Source organism: Callospermophilus lateralis, chromosome 15, assembly GCF_048772815.1.
Source record: "Callospermophilus lateralis isolate mCalLat2 chromosome 15, mCalLat2.hap1, whole genome shotgun sequence".
NCBI classification, from domain to species: Eukaryota; Metazoa; Chordata; class Mammalia; order Rodentia; family Sciuridae; genus Callospermophilus; species Callospermophilus lateralis.
This window is the reverse complement of record NC_135319.1, coordinates 78,450,027-78,465,372: the sequence shown is the minus strand read 5'-3', so window position 1 is coordinate 78,465,372 and position 15,346 is coordinate 78,450,027. Positions and strand designations below refer to the sequence as shown.

General features: G+C 43.7%; 1 protein-coding gene across 2 annotated transcripts in view; it reads right to left on the bottom strand.

Moving 5' to 3' along the window:
• Positions 1-8,494: 8,494 nt before the first annotated feature.
• The window catches only part of Casp7 (caspase 7), a 31,147-nt gene continuing 24,295 nt past the window's right edge, over positions 8,495-15,346 (bottom strand). For both annotated transcript variants that reach the window (XM_076834242.1, XM_076834243.1), the window contains exons 5-7: positions 14,804-14,979; positions 14,307-14,436; positions 8,495-10,055 (exon numbers count right to left, since the gene is read on the bottom strand). In XM_076834242.1, coding sequence (XP_076690357.1) covers positions 9,826-10,055; positions 14,307-14,436; positions 14,804-14,979 — 536 coding nt within the window. In that variant the 3' untranslated portion in view covers positions 8,495-9,825. The remainder of the gene's footprint in view (positions 10,056-14,306; positions 14,437-14,803; positions 14,980-15,346) is intronic.

Sequence of the window (15,346 nt, the reverse complement as noted above, 5' to 3'; positions counted from 1 at the left end):
CTGTGGCGATGTCAAAGTCTTTTCTACACGTTATTTCTCTGATTCTTCCCAACATCTTTGTGAGGTGGGCCCTCAGGGCCAAGATGAAGCCAGGGTGCTGGAGTGATGGTCTGCACAGTTAGCACAACCTGGCTGCCAGATTTTTGTCCCACAAACAAACAAACCCAACTAAAATTATCCAACCAAAACAAGAGGTACAATTAAATTGAAATTTCAGAGAAACCATGAGTAATTTCTTGGTATGTTCCATGTCCTATTTGGGATATATTTATATTGAGCAATTGTTTTATCTGATATTCAAATTTAGTCAGTGTCAATTTAAGTAACAACAGAAAAAGCTTCTCCAAAGATAATGGAATTATTTGGAAAAATAATAATGCAATGGGAATATGCATGCTGCGATAAATAACACTCTGTGCTTATTTAGGGAGGCAAGGGTGTGATAATAAAAGCAAATGTGACTCCATTTTGTTTTATGACTTCATCCTGTAAAACAACCATGCCAAGGAGAAGGGTCATGACTACGGCAAGATGTTCCTTTCCTTTTGCTGTAGAAACCTTTAAGAACACGGAACTACCTAATGGGGCATTGTTTCTGTAACTAGGGTAACGGGGCTCTGTTTCTGTAACTGGGGTGACTGGACTAACTGTGATGGCTTCCTGCCGCTTGACTGCACTGTCCCGCTCTGTAACCTGTCTTGCTTGCATCAGCTGGACCCGCAAACGTCCCTTTTGTGGTTTTCAGACTTATAAGGAGTGCCCTTGCAATTGTTCGGGGCTGATCAGGGGAACAGCTTTATGTTCTGGTCAGCCGCCACCGGTGTGCTTCAATAAAGGCTTGAGTCAATTATACGTGAGTGGTCTGGAAGTCAGTTTATGAAACCCCGGGACGAAGCTTTATCTATAACAAGGGGAGCCAAGAGTTTCTAAAATAGAGAGGGTTACATAAGTATTTTTTAAATAGTCATCCTTAACGACGAGCATCAGTAACAAGGATGGCATCAGTCCAAGGCTGCACTGGCAGTTGATGGGCAGATGTCCTCACAGGAGTATTTTGCTGCTGTTCCGTTGTAGTGGGCTTTGTGCAAAGTTGTGGTTCTGGTGCGACAGTTCTTGTTATCAGACATGAGATGACATTATGCATGAAAGTCCCTCCTTCAGACTTCCTGGCCTTATTTGTTTATGTTTTGTTGGGGTTGGCACAGTGACTCCATTACGATTCTGACAACTCTCACACTGGCATCTTGTATTTTATCTGGGGACTCTGGTCCTCAGTGCCGGTTCCTCTTCTGTAGCTCGGGGAAGTTTCTGCCATTCTCTGACCTTCCTATAGTACCCAGGGGCTTTGCCTCTGCTCTGGGCTGCATCCTTCCTCTCCTTTGCGTGGGTGATCACTTTGCTCAGAGAGAGCCTCCTCTGCATTTTAGAATCCAATTGCAGGGGGCTGCAGTTGTGGCTCAGTGGTAGAGAGCGCTTGCCTAAGCACGTATGAGGAACTGAGTTCAATCCTCAGCACCACATAAAAATAAATAAAATAAAGGTATACAAAATATAATAACATTATTTAAAAAAAAAAAAGAATCCAATTGCATCTCCTTTCCCACTTTCCTAATCTCTTTCTGTGGCCTGATTTCTATGAGGTCAGGCTGGTTTAAAAACACAATCCCAGGTTTACTGAATATGTTCTGTGTGTAGGCTTCGTGTTAAGTGCTTTGTGTTCATTATCTCACGCATTCTTCACAAGACCCTTGGAGGTAAGTACCATTTTTTGGAGGGGGTACCTGCATTGGACTATCTCTATTTGAAGATGGAAAAGCAGAAGTTTAGATAGGTTAAGATACTCCTTAAGCTTGTACGAAGTGGAGGGGCCAAAGTTGAGATTTGAACCTGGTGCCGTCTGATACTAGAGTCTTTTTGTCTTAGCTAGTACACTGGGGAAACAAGACAATAGTTCTAAGACCTTTGTGACTTTGCTAGTCAAGTTTGCAGCTTATTTAGTTTGACTTACTGAAGCTCCTGGGATTTGGAACAACCACTGGATAAACCTTTTCTATTCCATGTGGGTGGCTTAGAGATTAAAAATGTTGGCAATATAGCAATCCATAAGACATATCCATATTCATATTCTTGGAAACCTTATTTTTAACCCTAAAAAAAAGAAAAAGAAGAAGAAGAAGTGTCACTGAAAGGCTTTTGAAGAAAGACGTCAGCAACCACAGCCAGCCCAGTAAACTCTAAATCAACCCAGGGATGATGTTCTTTAAACACATTTGCTGCAGCTAAAGGGGCAAAGAGTTTTTGCTGATTCTGGTTACCAAGCCATGGAGATGTATCCTAAGTGTTCCATATCTTTTTTAGAATAAGCTGCTGTTTGTGCTTTAGCCTTCTGTAAATATTTGTGCAATTAATGTATGCTGGCAAATATCTCAAGAGGAAAGCAGACTTTATAATGCCGAGCAAAATTCTAATTAGCAACACAAAAGAAAAAGAATTGGTCTCTTTCATTTCAGTGCTTCTAAACTGTCAGCACTTAAAGCTGAAAGCTTCGGTAAAGATAATTTGCAAAAGCTGATTTTCCTAAGCTTTTAAGAGTTGGTCCTATACCCTAACGTTAAAAAATGTTCGCTTGAGAATTATCTGTTCCTTTCCCTACTGAACAATGTCAGTAATTTTAAAAGGAACATTTTGCATTGTGGGGATGAGTGACCTGCTAAGTGAATGGCTAAGTGATTTACTTGAGAGGAAGCGAGGAGGTACACCTGCTGACACCAGCTGGAGAAGCCGGCGCACCTGGACCCAACTGGGCCTTTCTTAACAAAATGTCCTGAAGATCCCAGGCAGACTCTGGAAACTCCTGGGTAGGAGTGCTCCAGTTCTGAGCACACTTTGGCCCTGAATCCTTTGCTATTTGATGTGGGGTTGCGATGGGTCTGCAGGTCTGCAAACAGCCAGTATGCTGCAGGCCCTTGGGTGTCCTTGCCAGCTGCTTAATTTAGGCTTTGCTGTCACTTGTGCAGACTTACAAGGGAGACATTTGGTATCTGTACGTTGTGCTGGGACCACCTTCATTGGAATCTCTGATTCCTAGTTTCTACCTCAGACCTTCTGGATTGCAATGGGGATGGGGTGGGGTAGGAATCTGCCTACACTGCTCCTCCAGGGATTCTCAGGCACCTAAAACTTGAGATTCATAAAGGAACTAACTTCTGCCTGCCAGCCATAGCTTCCTCTCCACTGTCTTCCCCTCAGCCTGGTCAAGAGGTTGGAAGAATGAAAAATGATACTTCTTCTGGCAACCTGTCTCTGGGTCCCTAGGCAGGAGAGCAAGTATTCCAGAGTCAGGGACATACCACTCTGTCTCAGCTGCTCTTACTGGAGTGATTGGTTCACCCCCTTTAGGGCGAGCATCATCTCTTGGGTCTTTTTTCCAGTCCCGTCTCTAACATGCCATTTGGCAAATACTAGGACTCAGTAAATATTCACTGTGTGCGATTCAATCCGGCTGTATCCCTGCATCTCTGGGAGATCTCAGTGTGAAAGCACATGCTAGACAGCATGTTCAAGGAGTCCTGGAGGCGGAAAGGGCAAGGTTTCTACAGCCTCTCCAGGAGCTGTGACATCACCATATCACCGTGACCATCTTCATAGCATCAGCATCTTTGAGATCTATCATTCACCTGTCACTCTGAGCAGGCAGTGCGCTGAGCTCTTCACCTCTCATTTAACCTTCACGTTACTAAGAAACTAAAGGAGGACTGCCTAAGGTGACATGGGGTATTAAGTGGTCAAATGGCACAGGCAGAATCAGAATTTGGGTCAAACCAGAGCCTCATTTTCAAACACGGAGGATTAAAAACCACCTCTGCTATAAAGTTGGATGCTTTGCTGATTGAGATTATGTCTCAGATAGTCGAAGCTAAAACTAGCAGCGCAGACCAAACCTATTTGGTCCTTGACATGTCCCTCTGTTTCCCAAATCCATCCTGAATCCTGTGCTATTTGCTTGGGTTGGACCAGCAAAGATCAACAAGCTCAGCCTTGCGTATCTGCAGCCATGACGCTTCCAGATTCAAATCCCTTGACATAGTTTGGCTTTCAGTGATTAAAACAAATTTGTTAGGAAAACAATAGTGCCATAAATATTTATAGTGACAGATAAACAAAACGAATGCCAAAGCCAACTCATATTTGGCTGTTGGGCTTTCCAAGGTTGTTCGTGTACTTTTAGAGGGCTCTTCATGCATGAACCTACAAGCTAATGGAGTTTCCACGTCCATGTCAGTCCTGCCGTGGTAGCTGCGGCGGCTTTCCAAATATGTCCTTGGTGTGTTTGTGTTAATGATTTATGAATCCAAAAGAATTACTAGCTGTCTGATCCAAAATAAAACCCAATGTGATCGATGGCCTGAGGGCATCCTGGTAAGGAGAGGTAATAATTCTCCCAGTGGGCTCCAAGGGCAGGTGGGAGGGGACAAGTCCTGAGGCTCCAGGGCACAACAGCTCTGGCTGCCAATGAAAACTCCAAAGTGCAGGCTCCCATCTATTTATAAAGACATTTTAAAGTCTGCAATTCACATTCACAGCTACTTCAAGAACACATAAACAACCCTATTATATCACTCAGCAAAGGCTTATTTTAAAATGGAGATAGAGAAAGTGAAAAGCTTGCCATGTTCCTTAAGGGTAGGTTATGGGTTGGACTTATCCCCAGAGTTCATGGGGTGTTTACTTAATCCGCAATTCACAAGTTGATGGTATTTGGAGGTACAGCCTCAGGGAAGAAACCAGGGTTACATGAATCATGAGGGTGGGGCCCCATGGTGGCATTAGTGGCTAGTATGAGAGACCTGAGCTAGCACACTTGCTTTGTCTCACCACGTATGCCCTCCACCATGATATGATGCAGCAAGAAGGCCCTCATCAGATGATAATCAGATGTTGGCGCCATTTTCTTGGACTTCCAAGCCTCCATACTGTGAGTTAAATTACACTTCTTCTTTTTTTTCTAAATAAACTACCCAGTCCATGACACATTCAGTTGTAGTAACAGAAAACGAACTGAAACAAGAGTTATCATGCAGTTTCACAAGAGAGTTTTGCTCTCTCCATTTTATGGAACACTTAAGATGTGGTCCATGCTCCGAAAACGGAGTTTCTCAAAGTCCAATGAGCAAATGGATCATCTGAAGAACTGATTAAAGTGCAGATTCTTGTTCAGTAGGTCTGAGGCAACCTAGGGAGAATCTCTGGAAATCCCTGGTCCATCACAGTCGGCTGTCCTTATCCATGGATTTGGAATTTGCACATTCAACCAACCAAGGATTGAAAATTTTTGAAAAAAATTTTGCATCTTGGGGCTGCAGATATGGCTCAGTGATGGAGTGCTTGCCTAGAATGTGTGAGGCCCTGGGTTCCATTCTCAGCACCACACAAAATTAAATAGATAAAATAAAGGTATTGTGTCCAGCTACAACTAAAATAATAACAATTTTTAAAAAAATGCAAGGTTGTGACATCACCATATCACTGTCACCATCTTCATAGCATCAGCATCTTTGAGATCTATCATTCACCTGTCACTCTGAGCAGGCAGTGTGCTGAGCTCTTCACCTCTCATTTAACCTTCACGTTACTAAGAACGTATTGAACATGTAGACTTTTTTTTCTTGTCATGATTTCTAAACAATATAGAACAACTATTTACATTCACATTTTTATTGTATTGGATATTATAAGTAATCTAGAGATGATTCATCCCAAAGGATATCCATAGGTTATATGTAAATATGATGCCATTTTTTTTTTTGGCGGGGGGTACTGGGTATTGAACTCATGGGCACTGGACCACTGAGCCACATCCTCAGCCCTATTTTGTATTTTATTTAGAGACAGGGTCTCACTGAGTTGCTTAGTGCCTCACCATTGCTGAGGCTGGCTTTGAACTCATGATCCTCCTGTCTCAGCCTCCCGAGCCACTGGGATGACAGGTGTGCACCACTGCGCCTGGCATGTTGCCATTTCATATGAAGGTCGTGAACTCCCACAGGTCTTGGCATCCTGGGGGGGAGCGGTTCCTGGAACCAATTCCCTGCAGACACCAGGCACCAAGAGCATAAAAGAATTGCTATAAACTAGTGATCGCCACAGAGTCTTACCTAGCCAGATGTTTCCTGAAAAAGGGCCTGAAAGATGGAAAGATGGAGGGAAGTCAAAAGCAACTCTTGGTGACCAGAGAAGCTGCTAATGCACCGTTAAGACTGGACAAAATAAAAGATTTGTCAATCAGCATCTGTGACTCTTCAGTGAAGTTAATTTTCTTTCTCACAGAGAGGACTTAGCTGCTTCAGGGTTTTAAATCGTGTATACAATGGTCCCAGCACTTTCATTTTGAGATCTATTTTGAGCAATTCATAATCTTAATGGGCTTACGATGGTTTATGGAAATCTGCTCAGGAAAAAAACTAGGGACAAAGTATTGAAAAAAACTAGGGATAATGTATCAATAGCTAACACTTTAAGTAAGTTAGTGGTACCCGGAGGGGAAAAAAAAAAGAAATCGAAACCCAGATGGAGCTCCCTGTGCCCAAGGATGACACATGTCTTCTTCAGGTGATGAGGGAGGGCACTGTCCCATATTCCTGCCGGGGGATCTTGGACTCTTCATAACAATGAGATCTGGGAAGGCACACTCATCTGGACTGAGTTCTGCCTAGGGCACAGCTGGCTATGAAATGCTCAGAAACTGGAAACAGGAAGGTGTGCCTGAGCAGGAGCCCAACTGGATGAAGATTGCTGATGCTGAAGGGCTAAGGATGTAGCTCAGTGTACAGTTCTTGCCTAGCACATGTAAGGCCCTGGGTTCCATCCCCAGTAGTGCCCAGAAAAAAAAAATTATTGTTATATCATGTATGTGCATAAATATGTAACAACAAATCTCACTTGTATATAATTATAATACACTAATAAAATATGGAAAACATCATATATATATATATATAATACGTGTACATGGTTGAAATAAGATTTCAATCTTGATGAACATGTCTCTGGCCATAAGCACACAAGGATATAAAGATGAAGATGTAGCCATTTATTTATTTATTTTTGTTAGTCCTGGGGATCAAAACTAGGGCCTCAAACGAGTTAGAGTTAGGCAAATACTCTACCACTGAGTCACACCCTCCAGTCCCTGAAGATGCTTTTTTTTTTTTTTTTTTGGTACCAGGAATTGAACCCAAGGGCGCTTAACCACTGAGCTACATCCCCAGTCCTTTTTTCAGTTCTTATTTCAAAAGAGGATCTTGCTAACTTGTTTAGGTCCTCACTAAGTTACTGAGGCTGGCTTTGAACTTGTGATCCTCCTGCCTGAGCCTCTGGAGCTGCTGGGGTGTGCCACACTGGCATGTGCTACCACATCTGGCTTGAAGATACTTTCTTAACCGTGATTTATACTTCTAGTCTAATGGATATAAGAAATTGTACCCCCTTATCCAAAATACTTGGGACTAGAAGCAATCCAGATTTCAGAGATTTTCAGCTTTTGGTATTTGCATCAGCTTTACTGGCTGATCATGCCTAATCCAAATTTCATAGAAATCTTGATGCTGAACTTGTGATATTCACTCTTTATTACCCATAACTGTTGGATAACTAAAAAAAAAATTAATTCTAACACTTGGGATCATTTCTTTCCCTTCCAATGAAGCTAACAAAGCAAATTAGAGTGCTCTGGTTTGTACTTTGAATTGCAAATTGTATTTAAGCACATCGATCATCTATTTCTAATAAGGGGCCTTTAAAAGACAGCCTACTTTCCAAAGAACAGCCTGTGAATTCTGGGCATGGTAGAATTGATGCTTGTTGATTCTTGATTTATGATATCCACTTAAATTTTGAACATTTGGTATATTTTAGATGGCAGAAGACCAGGAACAAGTCCAATAAACTGTCCCTGAAACTAGTTTTCTTATTTGAAAGAAGATACTTTTACCCCATCTGATTTTCTTTTTCAGGCCAAATTAATGACGGCAGCTGGTCCCAAACAGCTTTACAAAGATGACTATACTTACTTTATTAGTGTTCCAGCTTCAAAATAAAATTATATATTATATTTTGTGTTGAGATCAAGTCAGGAGACTCAATTCTTTTCTTTTCTTTTTTTTTTTTGTATCAGGGATTGAACCCAGGGGCACTTGGCCACTGAGCAACATCCCCAGCCTCTTTCATATTTTTATTTTGAGACAGGATCTGGCTCAGTTGTTGAGGACCTTGCTAAGTTACTGAGGCTGGCTCTGAACTCGCCATCCTCTTGCCTCAGCCTCCTGAGCTTCTGGGATCACGAGGGTGTGATACTGTGCCCAGAAGGAGGCTCAGTTCTTAATCTTGTCTTAACATTTTCCCACTGCCATTAATCACTTCAAAAGGAAAGCAAACCAAGCCAGTTAAGAATTAAGAAACCACATTTTAATCAATAAATATGAACATTTGTTAACCAGTTATTAGGTAGAGAGAATAAAGTAATGTATAAAGAGCTCAAAAGAGAATATCACCTTGAACACAAAGTGCTAAAAATATTTGCTATAAATTTCCTCACTTATAGAATTAGAGATAACAAAAAAACATTTACTCAGAATAAGGTCTGGAATAATCTATAAAGTTCCAGGTGTATTTTCATACTAAAACAAATTATTTTGCACATAAAGCAGAAACAGATTATTTTGTACATATGTAGATTACCGACAGCTCAATGAATAAATGATTGAACGGATGAACTGCTGAACACCAGGGAATATGATCACTTATGTTCACATTATGGACCAGGCCGACACTCGTTTCTCCTCCCTCATGATCCCTTGCTCTGCTCTGTGTCGGGGGAAGTCACCCTTCCCAGGTCAGCCACCAGCTGGCTTCCAGTTGAGGTGGAATGGTAAGGTGCTGGTGGAAGACAGAGAGGGCAGGCCAGGGCATTTTTGGGTATCCGACTCAGCTCTGTCCTTGTCTCCGACTCAGGTGGTGGTTTTGTCCTTGCCATGATTCCATTTCCCAGAGTCCCTTGGTAGATCCAGCTCTCAGTAGGCAGTTCCATCATGGCGCCAGTTCCTGTGACTGATCTGGTTTCTGGACTCCGGAAACCACATATCCCCCATTATCCTCACAATCCCAAGTGTAGTAACAGCTTTTTCTGTTGGTTTCTCTTCTGTCATTGATGTAGATGCATTTCCTGTATTAAATTCCCTCGGTTGAAACACCTAGAATGGCTTCTATTTTCTGGACTGGATCCTAACTGACACATACTAGAACCATTAATTATTTTCCTCTTCTCACTTACCTGGGAATGTCTGCATGAGAATCTGCGTTAAGCCAATAAAAATCCACTCAAACCACACAATGCCCACTTTCTGCAATACAGGCCAACGAGTATCCCCTCAGCTTTTTTCCTGACAAAAAACTGGAATTCTTTTCGTGAACTGCAAACTTGACCCTGACTCTCTAACAATGTCACCATCAATTACAGTGGACACAGCCAAGAGGTCATTTTTGTTGCATGTACTAAGTGCAACAACAAGGTAAGAGAAATACAAACAAAATTAATCTTAAGTGGAAATTACAAAGTCATTGAATGAAGAACATTGTAAAAAAAAAAGTCTCTGAAAATTCAGAGAACATAAGACAGCACCAGAAAGTTTCTTCCCTGTTGAATCAATAAATTTTCCTGAAATTAAAAATCTCATAACATTTCTGGATATTTCAAGAGCTTCAAAATAATATCAATAATAACCTGACTCATCAATGAATGATTCGTAGCTTCTCAGCTAGAAGAAATGGCTACTTGGGGAAGTAGAGTTCTTTGGTGAGCATGGAGACCACGCAGGGGATCTGCTTTTTCTCATTGAAGCGCGGGTCCTCAGACTGGGACTCAAAGTGCCTGGCTACCCTGTCATTCACCCTGGTGAGGATCTGCATGATCTCCAGGTCTTTGCCGTGCTCATCCAGGATGGAGCAGAGGGCCTGCACAAACCAGGAGCCTTTGCCGGGGTTCCTCCATGAGTAATAGCCTTTGAGAGGAGAGAAATGAGAAGATCCAATCAAGCAACAGTGGTAGTTAGTGCACTCACCAATAAGCATGAGCTATCGGTCTCTGGGATCTTCTTCATGCCTGGCTTTTTGGAAATGATTCCCTTCCAATTTGCACACAAGTCACTAATGAGAATCATGTTGCTGAGATAAAGAAAATTTCATGAAGATGCTAAAGAATGCTTTGGGTGTTCTGTCATGGAAATCCAATAACAGACAATATCACTCAGGGCCAGTGTTGGTGGATGTTGCCAGAAAACTCTCCTGCATCTGTTTTGATGGAAGTATCCATGTAATACCTAGGAAACACCTAAGTGAGAGTAAGACACATCTGCTTCTGGAGATTTCCATAGGAAAGGAAAGTTGCACTCACCCCAGGTGTATGGTGAGGAGTTGCAGGGTTACAGCCTGGGGCTGGGCCTGGGCCTGTAACCCTCAACCCCTCACCATACAACTGGGGTGAGTGCAACTTTCGAATTCAAGCCTAGAAAAGAGCTTTGCAAGGAATCTCAGAGAACTGTGAGAGTGTTCTTGCTTTTGTCGGGGATGACACAAAACGAGAGCTGGATGCTGCTGAAGAAATGCAAAGTTAAGGGATACTGAATACCTCAGGGGCTGAGGCAGGAAAGCCTGCTGCCCCGAGGGCTTGGCACTGTCAGGGCAAAGAGGTGTTCCTCATGGACCCCACAAGGCCTGTGGGAGGGAAAGTTAGCTCTAGGGTTGTCCTGGGTCTTGACCAACAGGTCTTCTTGAAGAAGCAAGAAGACCCCGGATGAGAGAGGATACACCAGGGCCCTAGAGGAGGTCTAGGGGTTGAAGAAGAAACCAGGAAGACTAATCAGGAATAGAGATGCAAATCCAAGGGCTGAGGAGGAGGAGCAGGGCCCAGGGAACCCCGGATGCAGAGCAGCACTGAGTGTTCCAATCGTCTGCCTGGCCAGGGCATGAGAGGTCAGATGACTGACCATGGGACTCGTGACTTATCCCTAACCTTGCCTCCTTCCTTCCCAGACTCTCTCTTATATTTGACTCTGGAAGAATCTAAAAATAGATGTTTCAAATGGAAAGCTATTGAAAAAGCTGAAAGATCAAGGCCCCTTTAGTCATTTAGCCCTACAGCAGGGCTGAGGAATTAGGAGAACTTTAAAGCCAAGTTGAGTTTGGAGTTTTAGTTATTATCTCCAACTGGACATTCTGGTTATAGTTTTGCAACCGTCTGTGACTTTTTTTTTTTTTTTAAAGTTTCTACGGTATTGTCTCATGTCTTAGCATAGCAGCAAATCTACGGACCTACTTCGATTTTCATCCAGAGACAGGGAAGAGTCCATTCCCCCAGGCCCCCCACTCCCCCACCTTCATTTAAAAAGAGAGTGCAAGACCAATAAGGTTGGTTGTCTTTGGTTTCCATGATGAGCTGTGCTTCTCCCTCTTACTGCCACTGGGTCACACTAGGTGAATGATAATTAGGTCATCATAATTTTTATAACAACCAGTTCCAGAATAACAGTCAATACATAGTAAGTTACTGTGTAAAGTGATTTAGAATTCTCTCCTGCAGTGCAAGGTACTGGTAACTACCTGCATGTGGTCTGAACTAGGGCTTTAGTAGGGCACATACATTATCTCATTCAATATAGTATCCTGATGAGGCTGGGCATAGACTACCATCTCCTTGGTTTTGTGACCTCTGACCTCTGGCCTACAGGGGCTCCAAGGTAACCATTCAAAAGTGCGAATGTCATCTTGTGACTTGCACCCCAAATAGCTTCCATGCTCCTCTTTATCAGAATTAAGTTCCGGCTGCTTAGTGTATCCCACAGGGCCCATGACAACAGAGCCTCTTGCCATGCCCTGTCACATGCTGTGCTATGGAGTGAAATATGCCGTCCACCCCAAATTTATATGTTGAAGTTCCAGCCTCCAATATAACTGTATTTGGAGACAGGACCTTTATAGAGATAGTTTGGATTAAATGGCGTCACAAGAGTTAGTCCCTGATCCTACAGAATTAGGGTCCTTATTGGCGGAGACGCCAGAGACCTCACCCACTCCTGCTCTATCTCTCCCGGCCACGTGAGGATTCAGTAAGAAGACAGCCATTTACAAGACCTCACTAGCAACCAAATCGTTTAGCACCTTGATCTTGGGCTTCCCAGTCTCTAAAACTGTTGTTTAAGCCATCCAGTCCATGGCATTTTGTTATAGCAGCCTGAGTTAACTGATAAATCTTGATACAATCTTAAGTTTAGCTAAATGCATTCGGCTATTTGACCTGCTTGGCAAATCATCCTTCTCTTCCCCTTCTCTGAGTTTTCAGGACTCAGTTACAGAAGCTCCTTTTAAGGAACAACTCTCTTGCCTGCCTCCCTAGAAGAGTTCATCTTTCTTCCCTGAGTTCCCTGAGACTTTGCTCAGAGCACCTACAACTCTACCACCACGTCTGTTTACAGTAACATATGACTGCCCTTACGCTGCTGCCCCCTTCCCAAGATCAGGAAGGTCAAATTGCTTTCTATCTTAAATGATCCTTAAAACTTGTGAAGTTATTGTTCTCTTAAGATCCTATCTGTAGATCCTGCCAGGGCTGGTTTTTTCAAACACACCAACCTATTTACTATAACCAAAACCACTGCACCAACTACTTGGCAAAACTGTCATTGCAGCTGGGAGAATTCTAACTCAGTGATAGTTTGCATCCAAAATAAAGGAAGGACTTTCAAAGGAAAGCACGGTGCTTGGTAGCTAATGAGGAGGCTTGCTCACAACTGGCATTTTCTGGTACCTGTGAGTGTGAAGGAATCCTGGCCCAGAAGTTGTGTATGAAATCTCTGCCTGACCTTGGGCACATCTCTCAAGCTCATTTTAATTTTTCCATCTGTAAAATCAGGACACCATAACACCTTTTCTAACTAACTACACTTTTATCATAAGGATGACACAACGTAAAAGACACAAAGTCCCACTGTAAATAATAAAGCACCGAAGAAATGTTTGTTTTTATAATGACTTCCTGCTGGGAGCCATCAGCCAAGTAGGTATGACAATTTCCTTGCCAGCGTACCCCCATGTTTCTTTAGTGGAAGGACTCATGGAAATAGGACATTTTGCAGGACATTGCATGTAAGGTGACCTTGCTCAAGGACCAGGGCGGATCCGTGTTTAGGGCGGTTTAGCATAATAGGAGATTAGGGTGTTCCCCCTTTAGAATAGGGCGTATCCTGCTGCTGAGTTCCTCTTGAGTTCTTAGGGTCAGACAGTATATTTTGGGAGACAGAAGCCCAGGAGTAGTGGATTTGGGCAGAGTGTGGATTTGGGCAGAGAACGTGGATTCCCCCAGAACGTGTTTGTAGACGGCCGGTGTGTTTGGGAATAAAGAATTGCTGTTTGAATCTACAAGCTGTGTGGAGACTCGTGATTTGTGCCCAGCCAGAGACCGCGGCAACTTCCTAATAATAAAAGGAACAAGTGAGAGAATTCAGCTTTTCTGGGCAGAAAAGTGAACAGGCAGAATAACGGTCCCCAAAGATGTCCACATCCTTACCCTGGAACCTGTCACCATATTATCTCATGTGGCAAAAAGGTCTTTGCCAATGTGATTAAGGTTATAGAACTGAGATGAGAGGGGACTCCGGGTTGCCCAGGTGCCCTAGTCTAATCACTAGAGCCCTTTGCAGCTGTGGTCAGAAAGAGGGAGCAACATGAGAACAGAGGAAGGGTCAGAGAGATGTGAGGTTTCTGGCTTTAAACGGAGGAAAGGCCACAGCCGAGGAACACAGGCAGCTCCGACATGGTAGGAAAAGGCAAAGAAATGGGTTTCCCCGCTGAGCTTCCAGAAGGAAGGTGATTCTGACAACTCATTTGGGGACTCTGATTGCCAGAATAGCAACCAACGCATTCGTCATAAGCCACTGTGTTTACAGGACAGGTTGAGTATCCCTCATCCAAAATGCTTGGAAGCGTTTCAGATTTCAGTGTTTAGGTCTTGGATCATTTACATGGTCTTTACTGATGGGGCATCCTAACAAGAAAACGCAAAATCTGAAAAGCTCCAAAATCCAAACCTTTGAGCACGTTGGTGGCTCAAAAAGCTTCAGATTGAAATCATTTTGGAGGAGGGATGTTCAAACTACAATTAATTCACGCAGCAACGGGAAACAGGGAGAGGCCTCGAGGCTTCAGTGTCTGATGGTGGAACTGACTGGTAAGGTGAGCAGAGACAGCGGACTGGATACCTGGGACTGTGGAATAAGCGAAGAGGAAGTCGGCTTCCACAGGGATCTTATGTCTGGGATTAGCATCGGTGTCATTGATGGGCCCTGAGTCAGCCTGGATCCCGTCATCCAGCTCTGTCCCTCGACACGCCTAAAAATGAAAGGAGAGATCACTTCGTGGAGTTGGGAACAGAAAGGCACAGGCCGTTCACTGCTGTGTCCAGATGCCAGGGACAGTGATATCAGGCCCATACGAGGAGCTCAGTGGTCCTCGGATGAATGAGTAAGTGAATGAATGATGATCCCAGTTAGGCAGCGAGGCCAAGTGTTGCAAGTCTTAAAGGAACCTCCCTCCTTTGGGATCCAAGGCAAATACATACACCAACCACTTAGAGCAGAAAAACCAACCCAAATTTGCATGCCCCATAGAGATGGAGATTTGCAAAGACAGTGCCACCCCAGTCACCCTACAGTCTTTTCCCAATTTGCAGTCGGATTGACTTTGGAAAAATGATTACCTGAATGAAGAAGAGCTTGGGTTTTTCTAAAAGGGTTTTGCATCGATCTCCCCTAAAATGGGCCGTCAATTCCTTTATCGGTGTCACGCCATCTTTACCGTAAATTAAATTTTCTTCTCCGTGGCTTAATAAGATGCAGGCGAAGCAGGCTGAGTTGGAATGGTCCTCCTCAGAAGCTGCAGGCAAGCAACGTGAACACTGAAAATTAGGACTGAAGCCCTGTGGACCTCTGATGTGGCACCCCCAGAGGGAAGCAGGCAGCCGCCCAGGACTGCTGCAGGGGGACCAGCGAGAGGTGGAGGAGGTCAGGGATAGGGCTCCGCTCAAAGCACGGGACGGTCTGCGGTGACCCTCTGGGTGGGGACCAGTGGAAGGAAGTTAGAGAATTCTGAAATTCTCACTTGGTCTACACCCTGGGTGGAGCGGCTTCACGAAGAGTGACCCCGAGGACCCAGGAGCCAAGTAGCTGTCAGAAGGCAGCACACTGGGGAGCAGAAGGGCATGGCCCTGCCATTGGCCGGGTCTGGGACAACGGGCAGGTTA